At 35.1% G+C, this 14,658-nt stretch overlaps 1 protein-coding gene across 2 annotated transcripts; it reads right to left on the reverse strand.

Moving 5' to 3' along the window:
• Positions 1 to 82: 82 nt before the first annotated feature.
• PRP40A (pre-mRNA-processing protein 40A) lies at positions 83 to 14,511 on the reverse strand. Of its 2 annotated transcripts, XM_085758413.1 has the most exons (28): positions 14,366 to 14,511; positions 13,354 to 13,692; positions 13,084 to 13,251; positions 11,094 to 11,161; positions 10,866 to 10,935; positions 10,599 to 10,675; positions 10,064 to 10,116; positions 9,885 to 9,942; positions 9,439 to 9,800; positions 9,265 to 9,328; positions 8,771 to 8,869; positions 8,587 to 8,655; positions 8,431 to 8,508; positions 8,207 to 8,293; positions 8,068 to 8,102; positions 7,867 to 7,972; positions 5,537 to 5,617; positions 5,346 to 5,438; positions 3,712 to 3,765; positions 3,515 to 3,631; positions 3,317 to 3,415; positions 2,785 to 2,832; positions 2,599 to 2,691; positions 1,644 to 1,751; positions 1,488 to 1,552; positions 1,277 to 1,379; positions 585 to 890; positions 83 to 487 (listed from the first exon to the last, which is right to left on the reverse strand). In XM_085758413.1, exons 6-28 carry the CDS (start codon positions 10,632 to 10,634, stop codon positions 353 to 355), a joined length of 2,349 nt encoding a protein of 782 aa, XP_085614539.1. In that variant the 5' UTR covers positions 10,635 to 10,675; positions 10,866 to 10,935; positions 11,094 to 11,161; positions 13,084 to 13,251; positions 13,354 to 13,692; positions 14,366 to 14,511; the 3' UTR covers positions 83 to 352. The 2 variants fall into 2 exon arrangements, with proteins under 2 accessions (XP_085614539.1, XP_085614530.1); XM_085758404.1 differs by lacking the exon at positions 10,599 to 10,675.
• Between the last annotated feature and the right edge of the window lie 147 nt (positions 14,512 to 14,658).

The raw sequence follows: 14,658 nt of genomic DNA on the forward strand, positions 1-14,658 counted from the left end.
ATGAGTGAATGACGTTGTAAATAAATTTTAGTTCTTTCAGTCAAATGGCATTAGTCTCACAAAATCCGTATTTGCCAGAACATTATATGCAAATATTGAGTGCATAAATTTAAGATTATGATGTCAATGAAATTTGAAGATTTGTGGCCTGCATTACTCTTGGTATAAAGAGTGTACATAGAATTGATAAATCTATAACGAGAATCAAAAAATTTCATTTTTACACAATCCTAAATTCACAGGCGTGTACATGAAAAGTAGAAGGATTGTTGGACAGTGAAAGTCAATATTCTCCAAAAGATGCAGGTGAAGTTCTTTATCTAATCATTGCAAAAAGGTTAGGGACAAAGTACTAAACCTCTGCATCATCGCCAAGCTCCCCATCTTCAAGCTCCTCATTCCATCCAGTTCTCCTGGAACCGTCCCCGTGGTCCCTCTTGTGTCTTTTATGCCTACCTTCATTGTCTGACTCAGGAGAGTTTGCATGCTGCAAGAAATTAGTTATGTCAGATACCTATTCTAAATTGTAAAACTTCTAAACAATATTTTTACTAAAAAAAGATGCAGAAACTTCCATTCCATACCTTCCTAGACTTCTTGCGGTCACTTCCATGTCTTCGCGATTTTCTAGACTCTTCCTTCTCATCTTTTTCAGAATCCACATCCTCCATACTGCTCTGATGCCTTCTTCGATGTTTTCTCTCTTTATCCTTTTCTTTTTTCTTCTCCTCTCTATAACCATGGCTGTCAGTCATGTCTTGATTATCACTATCTGATTCATCTTTCTTATGTCGTTCTTTTGATTTTTCTTTCTCACGTTCTCTTTCCTTCTCTTTTTTCTCCTTCTCTTTACGTTTTTCTTTCTCTTCTCTTTCTTTCTCCTTTTTGGCCTGCAAAAATTATTTATAAAATCAGATATTGACCCCAGATAAGGTAAACCAAATGCAGGGAAATATTCCTGGTCATGCACGCTACACAACCTGTACAGGAACCTAATCTCTAAGCTACACTAGACAACAAGTTACAATGCATGCCAACTCATTCACCCCACTGAGTTTGTTTTGGAATAGATACATAGTAAGAAGTATGATCCTGAAAGGAAACATAATATCAACAACAAAAACTAAAAACAACTAAAAAAATATACAGATTTGCATGTAAAAACTAACTAATCCATTTCACTAATCCATTGCAATTGGCAATAAAACTAAAAAATTGCAGCAGATTAAACCAGGTTGTGAACAAAACCAAAAGGTGAAACAAACAAAGTATGCACCTTTTCTTCTTCACGCTTACGTTCCTTCTCTTTAGCTTTTTCCTTCAAGTATGTAATGTATTCCTCAAAAATTTCTTTACTATAGCTTTCATCTCCAATTGAACTATATAAGGAAGTGCAGAGCAGAAAACATCAATCAACAAATTTTAGATCATGGAGACATTACGAGATACAACTGCTTCATAGAATAAAAACAAAATAACAAATATACATGTATTCTTGTGTGTCCTCAAAAAGTGCCTTGCATTCCTCCCATGTTGAAGAAGTAATAATATCCTACAGAAATATATTTTATTATGCTTAATAGCGAACCATTTAGCCAAAAACTGTGAAATATGAATCAGATCATGGTAGAGTCTTCATCTACCTTGAGTGTATATAATAAGTTAGTAAAGTCATCAGCAAGGCGTTGGCGTTTCTTAGCTTCTTTCTCCTCCTTCTCCTTAGCTCTCTCTAATAACTCTTCAAATAAAAGCTTTAAAAGGAAAAACAAAGTATCAAATTCTGATAATCCATTTTGCAAAGAAATAAACAATATTAAATAGGCCAACTGGCTGACAACCTCTTCAAAGAGATGTTTCTTCCAACATGCACAAGAGATTCCATGTTTTTGAAGTCAATCCATGACATTATAAGGAGACAAATACAACGATTGATAGAATGAGAAAATAACTACTCCCTCCGTCACAAAATAACTGAGCCATTTGCAATAAAATATTGTCCCAAAATAACTGACTCATTTCACTTTTCAATGCAATATTAATTACTTTTTTCCAATTATACACTATAACTAATACTACTCTTATCATTCCCAATTTAACACTTGACAAGGACACTCAAAAGCATTTTTCTCTCTCTTTCACTTGTACATTTTTCTTAATATGTGTGAAATGAACAAAAGGCTCACATATTATGGGACAGAGGGAGTATCGCATTGAAGTTTCAAACACAACAATCATAACTAACTATTGATTAAATGTTCTATAATAGATTTAACTTTACATCACCATCATGTAAAATATGCCTTAACAATTATAATAATGCACTTATTCTTCTCTTCTTCTTTCTTGGCATATATTATCTGAACTAAATAAATGGCAGAGTTCAATTTTTTGTTACTGTGAAAGCTAATTAGAGATGTCAAAACTAGTAATAATTGCCCTGCATTGTTTTGCCTTCTAATAAATGTCAAGAAAACAAGAGTGAAATTGATATTGAGCTCTTCGGTCACAAGTACATCTACACTAAAAAAATAAAGAAGTTTATGTTTCAGGAGCCAAAAAAGGAATTGAAATGGACAGATAACAACCGAAATTCATTACCTTCAAATTGATCTCCGATATTGTTTTGCAAGTAGCTTCTTCTGATACAGCAGACTTGAAGTCCTCAAATACTGATGTAGTCGCTACGGTGATCTACTCGAATGGAAAGGGAGGCTGGGGTTAGCGGAGTTTGTCTTTAAACATAAGCTACAGATAAAACACAAGGAAGATCTTTCTGAGGCCTACCTTGCCCGACTTAAGTATATCTTTTATGAGTGTCTTGTCTTCATGATACTATCAACAAGTCATGTTAAAAATAGAAATCAAAAGCCATTATAACTTAATTATATCACTAGAGGAGAATCTGATACTAAATATCTAGCACATCACTAAATCAGACCAGATCACACAAGAAATATTCAATCAAGATATGAATGCAAGATACAACAGCAGACTTGTTTTCTTGTAATTCTAAATAAGTTGAAACCAAGTCAACTAACAGTGATAAATTAAATGCAAATATGTGGAATTGCTTTCTTGCTGTTTTTCTATTAAGCATCTCATCATGATTCAGAAGAAAATAGGACAAAGCCAGAACAGGATGTCACTCCAAAGAGAGAGTGTGTTGGTTGATGAAAGGTTGTTCCGAAAAGCAGTAAACCAACAACTTACTTACATAGAGCATAATGATATCATTCTAGATTTCAGCTGTGATAGACATGTATAACAAACTCATTCACAATATTAAGGGAATGACTTGCAGCAGAATTTTGATTACCTGCTTTTCAAGATTTTCAAAGACATCCTCAAATAAATCTTTTGGAGTAGAACCGGATGTATTTGATGCAACAGCTTGATATTGAGGCAACTCTTTCACCTACAAAATAGAGAGCATAAAAAACGACTCCTTCCATATTTTGCCAGCTTTCATTGTGACCAACTAAATATCACTGTGACCAACTAAATCTCTTACTACCTTCAAGCAATAATCTCGCCACTGTGTTTTAGCAGTAAGAACTCCATCAGCAATATGTTCTTCTAGCAACTTGCGAAATGCATCACGGTTTTTCCTTTCACCCCGACGGACTCGTTCCTATATCATACCCATTAAAATGAATACACAAGCAAAATTTGAGTTGAAAAACATCGGATAATCATACATTTATGTTCTACCTTCTGTATCCTTTTTTGTTCCTCTTCCTCCTTCTCCAAGTCACGAATATAGTCCTGCCAAAGTTAGTATCAGTACATAGAACCCTCATACATGACTATTGAGTTTTAGGTGAAACTCAACCCACAAAATTGACTTGTAAGTTGAGAATTGCCTTTTATAAGCTCTAAATAGGCAATATCTCTAGCCAATGTTGGATTTGAATATTTTCCAATAACAAACAACTCGGTATTAAATAACCGCCTATGAAGCACGGACTCGGACACGGACACGGCAATATATATTTTACATGCTAATAAAATAAAAAATTTATGATCACAATTTAACTCTAAAATGAAAAGCAAAATTTATGTTTATTTAAACTCAACACTTTGTGTAACAAAATGATGAAATCATGTTCAACTCACTCCACATTGAGAAAATCAACCACTAAAAAATACATAAAGTTGGACATATATTATAAAAATGTTACTACTATAAACGTGTGGTGTGGTGGTCCTATGATAAAAGTTCATATTATTATTATACTTCATCAAGGACAAGGACAAAACGTGTGATGTTAAAAGTTCATAGTATTATATTATATTAATTCAGAAAGGACAAAGTCACAAAACGTGTGGTGGTGGTCATGTTTTTGGACAAAACACAAAGCAGCAAGGCAGAGGAACAGAAAAGGCGATGGCGAGTACAATAAAAGCCATGAAATTAGAACCAAGAAGAAGGGAAGGAAGCAGACGGCGGCGCCGGAAAAAGTGCGGTGGTGGAAAATGGAGCAGCGAAAACACTACCTTTCTCTACTGATTCTCTAATTCTCATTCTTTTTCTTCTTTTTTTCTGTGATTGGCCGCGTCGGTTTACACCAGAGCAATGTCGGATCCGTGTCCAACCAAATGTTTTTTTTGTTTTTGTTGGATACGGCAATATCCGCGTCTGACGCGAATCGTACGTGTGCCGTAAGCGCGTCCGTGTCGGAACCGCGTCGGACACGGCGGATCTCAGCCGCGTCTGTGCATCATAGATAACCGCTATAGCGCTGCTATACCGCTATTACACATCGGGATTTGGAGCAACCGCAAAGAAAGCTGATACACTATTGCAAGTCCGCTACCACTGCAATAGTGGTGACTTTTTGCATATTTGTGATAGTGGTTATTGCTTACATATTGGAAGTTATTGTTTTTTATGCTTTTTCCATAATGATAACATTAAATTTTTAAAAACATCAAGTCGGTGATGAGATTGGGTCTTATATAACCCCTAAAATCCACAACCCAGATAAGGTAACCTCTCGTCACTAAACTACCTCTGCCTCTCCATCTTCTCTCATCACTTCATACTTCACTTCATATTTTATAGAGTTCTAAACCACTTTTAATTAATGTTTCTGGCTTTCTCCAACAATGCATCATGCTTTATTAGTTGTTTGAACTATTGAGATTGAGTTTTATGTCAGTCACTTTTTAAATTTCTGGTTATGTAGTTTTTATTTGTGTGCAACATGCTTTATTTTATATATAATTATTTATTTCAACCGCTGTGCAGCTTCCACTATTTCTCATGTTCATTTTGTTGATGATCCGCTATTTTCTGCAATCCGCTATTAATAACACTGGAACAACTAAAAGAACTTATTTACCTGGAAAACAAGCAAGCGGTCAATTTTTTCAAGTAGTGAGTATCTATCATCATCCTCTAGCCGATCCTGAATTTTTCGCCAATGACTATTCACCTAAAATGAAATGGAAATAATAAGAAAAGGTTCAAGAACAGAGCAACAACTACAACAGAAGCGCACCTCTTCAGAAAGAAAAAAAAAATTAAATGTACCTTCACAAAATCACAGGACTCCAGAAATTTCCTATATTCTGCTAAATTCCGCCGGTGTTCCTCAGCAGCATTTTCCTTTTCCTAAAGTTTACACAAAGGATAATAGTAAGAATGGACATGTTGACGCATTACCAATTGCAAAATTTAGCTATTTAACTTTAATGAGAAACTTGAATTAAAATCAGCCAATGCTCATTATTAGGTTTTAATCTAAACAGGGATTTTCCACCCCAATATGTGGTGCCAGGCTGCCCTGATGTTCACTCTTTTGGAATAAACTCAAACAGTAACCCAGATCAAATAGTAAGTGGTCAGCCATTAACATTATAAGCAGCCACCATAGAAACTTCGAGGAATAGATGGATGATCCAGAATTAAAAACTAACTAGCTAACACACTGATATCACAAAATCAGTGTCGAACTCATCAGCCGTCCACAAAAACCAGTAAATAGTTTTGGACAGTAAGTTGAAGCTCAAAAAAGTAGTATGATTCTTCTCCCTGCACATTCACACCCCGACCCAAATGCATAAATTGAATGGGGGTAGAATTTAGATCTTGAGCTATCTATAGTACTTTAGACAACTTCCCAACATTCAAAAATTGAAAGAATAATGGCAATCAAGCTACCCTAGGTGCGACCTGGACTACAAAACAATAAGGACGTGAATTATGCCGTGTAACATCAGAGAAGCTACTCCTTTTGCCATTATGATTTACTGCTTATTTTATTTTGGCCATGAACTTGGATTTTGGTTTACATTTATGGCTTATGATTGGGCCATCAGATTAATCTAGCTATACAAATGAGACATATATATATATATATATATATATATATATATATATATATATATATATATATATTATAACTTCAACTATAGTTGAGCAAGTTGAGCTCATTGTTGTTGACTTGCTGCTCGATGGGGAAGACAGTAGAAACACCTAGACATTGAATTTTAGCCTAAATAATGTACATTATTATTTGCTTGCAAAATTGCAATGTTATTAAAGAACTTTATGTTTCGATAAAGTTTACATTATAAATTCAACTTTTCAATTGTGAACAATGTACTTCAAGTACTCGACACAAATTTAGTAGGTTGCCCATTGCTAGCTGAGAATTATAATCTCCATCCATGGGAACAATCAAGCCTCGTATCAACATTTGATGAAATGTACCTATATGGCCACACTGAAATAGCTAATATTCCGTCCATCTATACCCACTAAAATCTAACCTAAAAGTAAAGGTTCGCTAATAGACTTCGGCAGCTTTTGAAGACGTAATATAAATTAGGGAAAAAAGAACAAAGATTAGAGAAAAAATTGAGCTTATTCTGAATAAACTGGTTCTGTTATTACATAAATGGAATAACTGACTGCATCAGTTCATTATATTTATATTTATAGTTAGTAAAGCTGGGCGGACAACTAACTTTGTAACTAACTTAGTGGCAGTAAAACTGACCCAGCAAGTCAGCATAAGACCAGTATAAAGACAAGTTGGTCCTACATATAGCTATACTATATTCATCACTCACCAACTCCCAACCGAAATTTGAATACCCGTTAATCCTATTTGACCCTCAATAGAAAAACAAAAACTGGAAGAAAACTCAAAATGATCCACAACAAAATTATGGTTCCCATCATTCTTGCTGGTAAAGATCCCCCAGACCTATCAAGCTAATCAAAGTGGCTTATCAAAGATGTTGCAGAAGAGGAGAATTATGAAAATTAATGTGAGAAAAATATGAAAAATTATTGATCATTAGTATTATCCTGCAATGTGACGGAAAATTAAATTAGCCACAAGATTGCACACGAAGTCGTGGATCTTGGAAAATAGAAATCAAATGGAAGGCTCCCTTCCTTCATTGATAAATATGTGAACAAATTACAAAAATCACAACTCCCTTGAAACACTTTTTTTTATATAATTCCTTGAAACACATTTACTTACAGCAAAAAAAAAATGGTTTTTCAAAATAAGATAGTCAAGCTAAATACTGTTTGGACAAACATTTTAATAAATATTTCAGTCAAGCCAATGCGATACTTCAACTCCTCCCTTCATTATATTCAAGTATTTTACAAACCAAAATGTAAATGCTACAATGAGACTATAAGAGCTAACAGGCTCCCCACCTGCCCCCACCAACAAAATAAAAATAAGATTCTTCCCCAAATTGATAAGTATTGTAAGAATATTAACATATTACTCAAGAAAAAGGTTTATGGAGCTTCCTTGGGTACCAACAATAGACCTAAATGATATGCCATGCTCAAAAAGGTTCATGTGTAAAAACATAGTAACATAGTATCACCTTTCTCTCAAGTTCCACCATGTAGCTTTCAAATAAATCTTCCCGATCTCTTACTCTTTCAACAGCATTGAATCGTTCATCATTTTCAAGCATACTTATAGCTTTGCTGATTCAGTAAATGGTTGAGAAATTTCAAGATGGATCAGTTCAGCCTAACACAAACAAGAAAACACAACATTAATCAGACATGCAAAATTATACCTCCATCTTGTGGATGATGTTAGCTCCTTGCACTCCTGAAAAAAGAATGTTTGTAATGAGTAACTAGTGAAGGCAATAATTATTTTGCAATGAGTAACTAGTAAATGCACAAATTTATGTGGTATTCTGTTCAACATACTTCTAACATCTTTGTGAATTCTTCGCGGGCTTTTTTCTGCTTTATACGCCTTTCTTCAGCCTCTAGCTTCTTCCTTTGACCCAAATACTGAATGGATGATAAAATTGATTCAATATCAAAAGCCAGATAAAACGGTATGCGGCTGAAATAGTTCACTTTATGCAAAATGAAGGATATGATGTAAGGTCGGATATGCATAGTCCCATATGAGGCCTGACTCTCACCTCGTTGAAAGCTTGTTTTCGCTCACCAAGTGTTTTCAGGGCATTATATCTTTTATCATTGATGATTTCTCTCATTGCCTAAATTACGATTCAAATATGACAATTAGCATTTGAAACACAACAATGAATGGAAAAACTGAAGGTGCCTCGTCTTACCTGTTCCCACGTCCAATCAGAATGAACATTCACAGATTCCAAAAGCGCTTTAAATGCATTTTTTGCTTCCTAAAAGAGTAAAATAAAGCGGTAATAAAGATGAAGGAGAAGAATAATATAATAACATATGGACCTACCAAGTTTTTTAATAGAGGAGATTATCCATGACATAAAGAATACTTACCAGCTTATTTGCATATACCAAAGTTTCACCATCATTGGTTTTCTCCTCTGAAGGAGTCACATTAGTTTGTCCAACCACAGGAACTCCTTTTTTGGCTTCCTACAAGAGTTGCAAGGTAATTTGAATAATACGCAACCAATTAAAGCCTTATCCATGGCTGCATGGTTCAAATAAGCATATAATATCCTAAAACAGATTTTACTAATATGCAAGTAGAATAGAAAAGATTCTTGATTGGACAAGATATAAAGGATTACGCTAGTATTATATGATTGAACCAAGATTGCAAAAGAGAACAATAATGGATTAAGATACTACAATTAGAACTTTATTCTAGTATTTATTTTTTCTTATTCATCAATTGAATTGGTTTCAAAGGCGTGCATGAATGTTTATGTTAGGATATATACACAGCAGGTATCTCCAAATAGGCCATACTTTTAGAATGATACAATTCCAATAACTCTAAATGATAAAAGCAAAAGAAAAAATACCTCCATATCTTGAAGAGGTGCTCCATTGACAGAAGTAGAATCGTGAGTTACTTGATTTTCAACACTGTACCGGGAAATTTTAAATTAGCAAGTCAGCATTGAAAACTACAACCAGATATAAGAGAGAAATGAAGTCATCAGAAAACAATTAACTAGCAGAACATAATTTTATACATGGATGGAATTTTTGAATCAAGTGAGTTGGCTACTACTCCTAAGCTTCCTGCAACTGCTGTAGGTGCAGTGCTCACAGTTACAACAGTGCTTGGTTCGACTCCTATGGTGCTTGAAGTAACGACAGAATGGGAAACAGAGACCACTGATAATCCAGAAACTGGTCGTTGATTATCAGTGGCAACAACTGGTGTAACAGAAGATGGGCTTGAAGCAAGACCATTAGGTCTCAAAGTGTTGGAGCTAGCTGCATTAGCTGGTGGAGTTGATGTTGCAGCAGAGGAGGCAGCAGCATTGGATGTATCACTTGTTTCTGACACCATTCCCTGGCTAATAGTTTTATGTGCCTGCTCACGGGCCAACTGAACGGAAATTTTACAAATAGGTAAGAAATTGTCGGCCAAATAATGGAAAACAGTTACAAACATCGTTCATTAACCATATACCTTGAGTTCTTCTGGTATTGTCCATACTGATTGCTGAGTAACCTTGTTGTAATAATACCTGCAGCAAGTCACAGTCAAAACTTAAAACAATTGATTTAATTAATGACACGGGAAGGGTACATAAAAAAGATATGATACATTTTGTAAATAATATTATACAATAATTAGACATAACGTACTTTCTTCCCTCTGAAGAAGTGAACTCTTTCCAAACAGTTGATGCATCAGCCCTCTGTCACATCCAGGAGAATTAGTGTGTTTTGAAAATGCAAGAAGCAAACCACCCATGAAAGATTATTATATCAAGGTAATAATTAACCGCAAGCTAATAAAGAAAAGATACTATGCCTAGAGAGTTAATTAATGATATACTATAGTATTGCCAAAACTAACAAGAATAATACAACAAACAATAATTTAAAAATCCGCGTGCATAAATATTTAAACACTGCATTCATAAGAGGGGTGAAGCAAAAAAGAAACTAATAGGTGGGAAAATGCCATTAAAAAAAATTGGGTAAATGAAAATAAACATATAGTGATGCACAACAGCACACCGTATATCTTACACACACACACCCAATTAGATCACCCTATAAAATTACTAAAGGAACGGGAATGGAAGGAGTCAACCATCAATTAATGGCATTGCAGAACCAATCTCACATTTTAGGTTAAAAAACAAAAATTATAAATAGCAAACTGTTGCCTGACTTGAGAAAGTGCAACCCCAGCCTTCACAGTGACCATATAGAGCAGTTGTTAAAATTTCTCCTGACTTGGGATGATATCTACAAATCAGTGGAAGTACATGCACATAAAAGAATATTCACACCATAAACCTTTCATGATCATTGGAAACGTAGTAGAAATGGTCAAAATCCATACTAGATACCAGTTGGATTGAACGCAACATTTCAAAGCATGTCCAACAGATGATAAAAAATGACATCAGATTACAGCAACAGCATGAAATTTTACCTCAAGAGGTGACATCAACTCCAAAGGTTTTTCCCAACTAGATTGCCTTGTACTCTTGTTGTAGTAATATCTGATTCAATTCAGTAAATAACAAAAACGTCATTACACTTCAAAATAATGCAAATTGTGAAAGCAGTAGATTATTAAATCATCAACAATAATTGAAAAACCGTACAAGGTATTTTTGTTTTTTCTAGGAAAACAAGATATAATTATATTAACCAATACCTTCTCCCATCACCAGCAGTATGCTCTTGCCAATCAGATGCAGAGTTGTTGCTAGTGGTATTAGTTGCCTAAAATTTGTCAGAACAAAAAACAATAATTATTTCATCTCAAATATATGAGCGAAGGTAATATAAAACACAATTATATCATCACAATTCAATAAATTTAATTCATTATATTGGTAAAAACTCAATTCTCACATAAGGCCTGAAAAAAGTTTCTGAAGAGTGGCAACCCTCACCTTTAAGCCGGTTTTGTAAGGAAGAGTAGGTCAAATATAAAAGCTTAATACATTGAATCACATATAATATAAAGTATTACAAAAAACAAATTAATGACCTATTGAGATTCAATTAGCTACTCTTGTGGAATTTGCCTCAAACGACATGACTACCTTAACAACAAAGTCACCAATTCTTTTACAGTCACATTCTACCAAAATATATGTGTGACAACTAAATAATCTTTCCTCACACCCCTTGGGCAAAACAAATAATTGAAAAAATAACTTTACATAACCTCTAATTGATACTAAGAGCTTGTCAAAATTGCTTGTATACTAGTTTCTGGTGAGATCACTAAGGAAACTCGATATACTGGTATAATAATCATCCACGAGTTGGGAGAACCCACAACACTTAGTTGAGTTGGCCAACCTGCAGCTGCATACCTGATAATCTAACTTCATTGTCCTCTCTGTGTTGAATCAATTCTCTCAATCTCAATCCTCTGTCAATTTCTGTTCTTCGTCATCTCACAACAATGGTTCGATTGCAATTATACTAAGAATTTCTCTGTTCTCACTGTGCTCAACCCCAGGACAAGGTGCGATCGCATCTAAGTAGGATAATGGTGAGATTACCATGAAAAATCGCAAGAACATGGAATCCATTTTTATTTAAGCCAGAAACATGCAATGAAGCTGGGGGTTCACAAAAAAACTACGGATGCTCACCTAACTGAACCCTAATTTTTCCTATCTGCTCACTCCCTCACTCAGGCAACATCTGTAGGCTGTAGCAGAGACCGACCCTCTCTTTGTGCAACGCAACCTATGAAACTCAAGCTCTCACGCACCTATCCCTATCCTCACAAGCTGCAACTCTCTTTTCACCAAATTTAGTCCTCCTCTGACCCAAACATGCCTAACCAATCTATCCCTTTTCCTTCAAATACCCTCCGATCTCACATTCAAAACTCCTCCTCCCTATTGACTCGTAATGATTCATTCACTGACCCTCCGGAGCCCTCCCTCAAGTTTTAGTTAGTGCAGTGTGAAATCATTTCATTTTTTAATTCTCTTTTTTTTTTACCCAAAACTCAAAATAGGGCTATTTTGGGATTTTATTAAAATATAACTTCTCTGCTACATCTTGGGCCTTTACGTTCTAGTTTCTTTCTGTTATTTTTCCTCACAATTATTATCACATATAGTACTGAAATTGAGATTAAAAAGGAAATATCTTTCAATAAACATACAATAAATAACTATAAAATAAATATTTAAATTTGTAATTGAACAATAGAGATATTACTATAATAATACTGAAATTGAGATTACATAAGGAAATATCTAGGGAAAATTGCACAAACCTCCCTTGAGGTTTGTTAAAATGTCACTCACACCCCCTCTAATTTTTAACATGACATTAACCCCCCCCCCCTACTTAATTTTAACTAGACAATAACCTCCCCTACTTAAATTTCAATGTGATTAACACCTCTTTACTAGCTTAACACTGCTTGCCTCTGTAAACAGACCAAGTTCCCTGCCACTTCCTTTCTTCCAAATCTGAATCACCATCTTGGCCGTTCTATTGGAATATATTCATTCCATGATCAAATCAAGTAGCATTATAATTTAAAAGTTATGAAAAGAAGGAACTCCAGCATTTAAAACACATTACTTCATAGCAAACAAACTTGAATATATTTACAGTTTGTATAAACAAGAGCTGTTTAAATGTAAAAGTATGGGAACAACACTTACAGCATCATTTGATGCAGTACCAGATGATTGAACTCCAGCCGGCTGTACAGACGTTACAGCTGCAGCACTCTGAGGTACTGAGGACGACCAAGGTTGTCCGGCAGGAGGTGCATGCATTTGAGGCGGATGCTGGTATTGGGGCAATGCCTGACCATAAGATGGTGTGAACTGAAAAATTGTAAAGGATGGGTTAAAGGTAATACATGATTCAGAGACAAACTAGTAATCTACAACGGGAGGAAAAACTTCAAAAAGTAAGGCAACCCGTACAGTGTATAGAGATTGAGGAGGTGCTCCAGAAACAGGCAAGCCATGCATATGATTGTTTATGTGAGGAACAGCTTGCTGTGCATGTTGTGGAACAGATGTCAGTGGCCTGTTTGTTTGAATATATGGCATAGGTATACCCTGTGATGATGTAACAGGATGACCGGGCTGAATTTGTCTTGGAGCCAACTGTTGCATTTGTTGAGAATACTGCAATTGCTGACCTTGAATAGCAGGCATCCCGACATTAGATGAAGGAACGGCATGCCCTGCATGTCCGAATTGTTGTGAAGTCATGGGAACAAATGGTGGCCCTTGCTGCGCATGAATGACTGGCCGAAACTGCAGATAAAAAGATGTGAGTGATTGCACAAACACATTTCTTAGTATTACAATATTGTTACTGTTTCAATATTTATTTTATGTTTGATAGTGGTTATGAAATAGGGAAAAAAACAGTCAGTCCACAATTCATAGATAAGACAAAGATTGGAGGATATATATATATGATTCAAACTACACATTGCATCGTGCATTATTATTTAACAGAAATGAATGTTGATAATCTGACAAGAGAAGTGGAATAAACTGAATTAGCAGCACATAATATGATGCCATTCAGCAGATTAATTAGATACGGAATATAAAGAATAAACTGTTAATTTGATCCCTGAACTGTCACTCTCTCTCCAAATTGGCATCTAAATTATACAAACCTACAACACACACAGTCAGTCACTAAATTACTCTGCATCTTAAAATAGAATAGATGCCAAGTGCAGAATATAAGAAATAAACCCTCAATTTGGTCCCGTGAAATATCACTCTCTCCGAATTAGTCCCTATACTATAGAAACCAATTAAACGATCACCAAAAAAAATATGTATAAGTCATAAGCTATTTCCATAACCTATCTTGAAGAGCTTATCAAAACAGTGGCGGAGCCAGGGGTGGCAAGGGGGAGCCACCGCCACCCTATCTTAAAAAAAAAAAAAAAGAAAGAAAGTTTTATACCCTGGAATCCCTTGACGTGTGGTATGGTCGGAATCGTTGTAAGGATCGTCGTCGAAAATCGTGAAAAGTATGAAATCGTTCAAGTCCGCCGCTTCTGTTGTTCTTGCTGTTCAGAGTTGTTGTTTGCGGGTCAGATCTCTACAACCAGTTTTCTTAAAACGATGATGTGATTAAATCCCTAAAATACAACACGTGAAAGGCACATGGCTTATGTTCCTTTTTTTTTTTCTTCTCTTTTTTGTCGTTTTACCTTTTGATTTTGTTTTAAATGCTGAGGATTTTTGTTTTTTGTA

Source organism: Medicago sativa, chromosome 1 (genome assembly GCF_051527215.1).
Source record: "Medicago sativa cultivar Bolivia chromosome 1, Bolivia_mono, whole genome shotgun sequence".
Lineage (NCBI taxonomy): Eukaryota > Viridiplantae > Streptophyta > Magnoliopsida > Fabales > Fabaceae > Medicago > Medicago sativa.

Excerpts from the sequence above, each read along its gene's own strand:
- PRP40A (XM_085758404.1), bottom strand. The coding sequence starts at position 13,647 with ATGACTTCACAACAATTCGGACATGCAGGGCATGCCGTTCCTTCATCT. Across the intron at positions 10,117-10,865 it reads AGTTGATGTCACCTCTTGAG|AGGGCTGATGCATCAACTGT; the intron begins GTAAAATTTCAT and ends TGGATGTGACAG. Across the intron at positions 1,380-1,487 it reads GAGGACACACAAGAATACAT|TTCAATTGGAGATGAAAGCT; the intron begins GTATATTTGTTA and ends TTCCTTATATAG.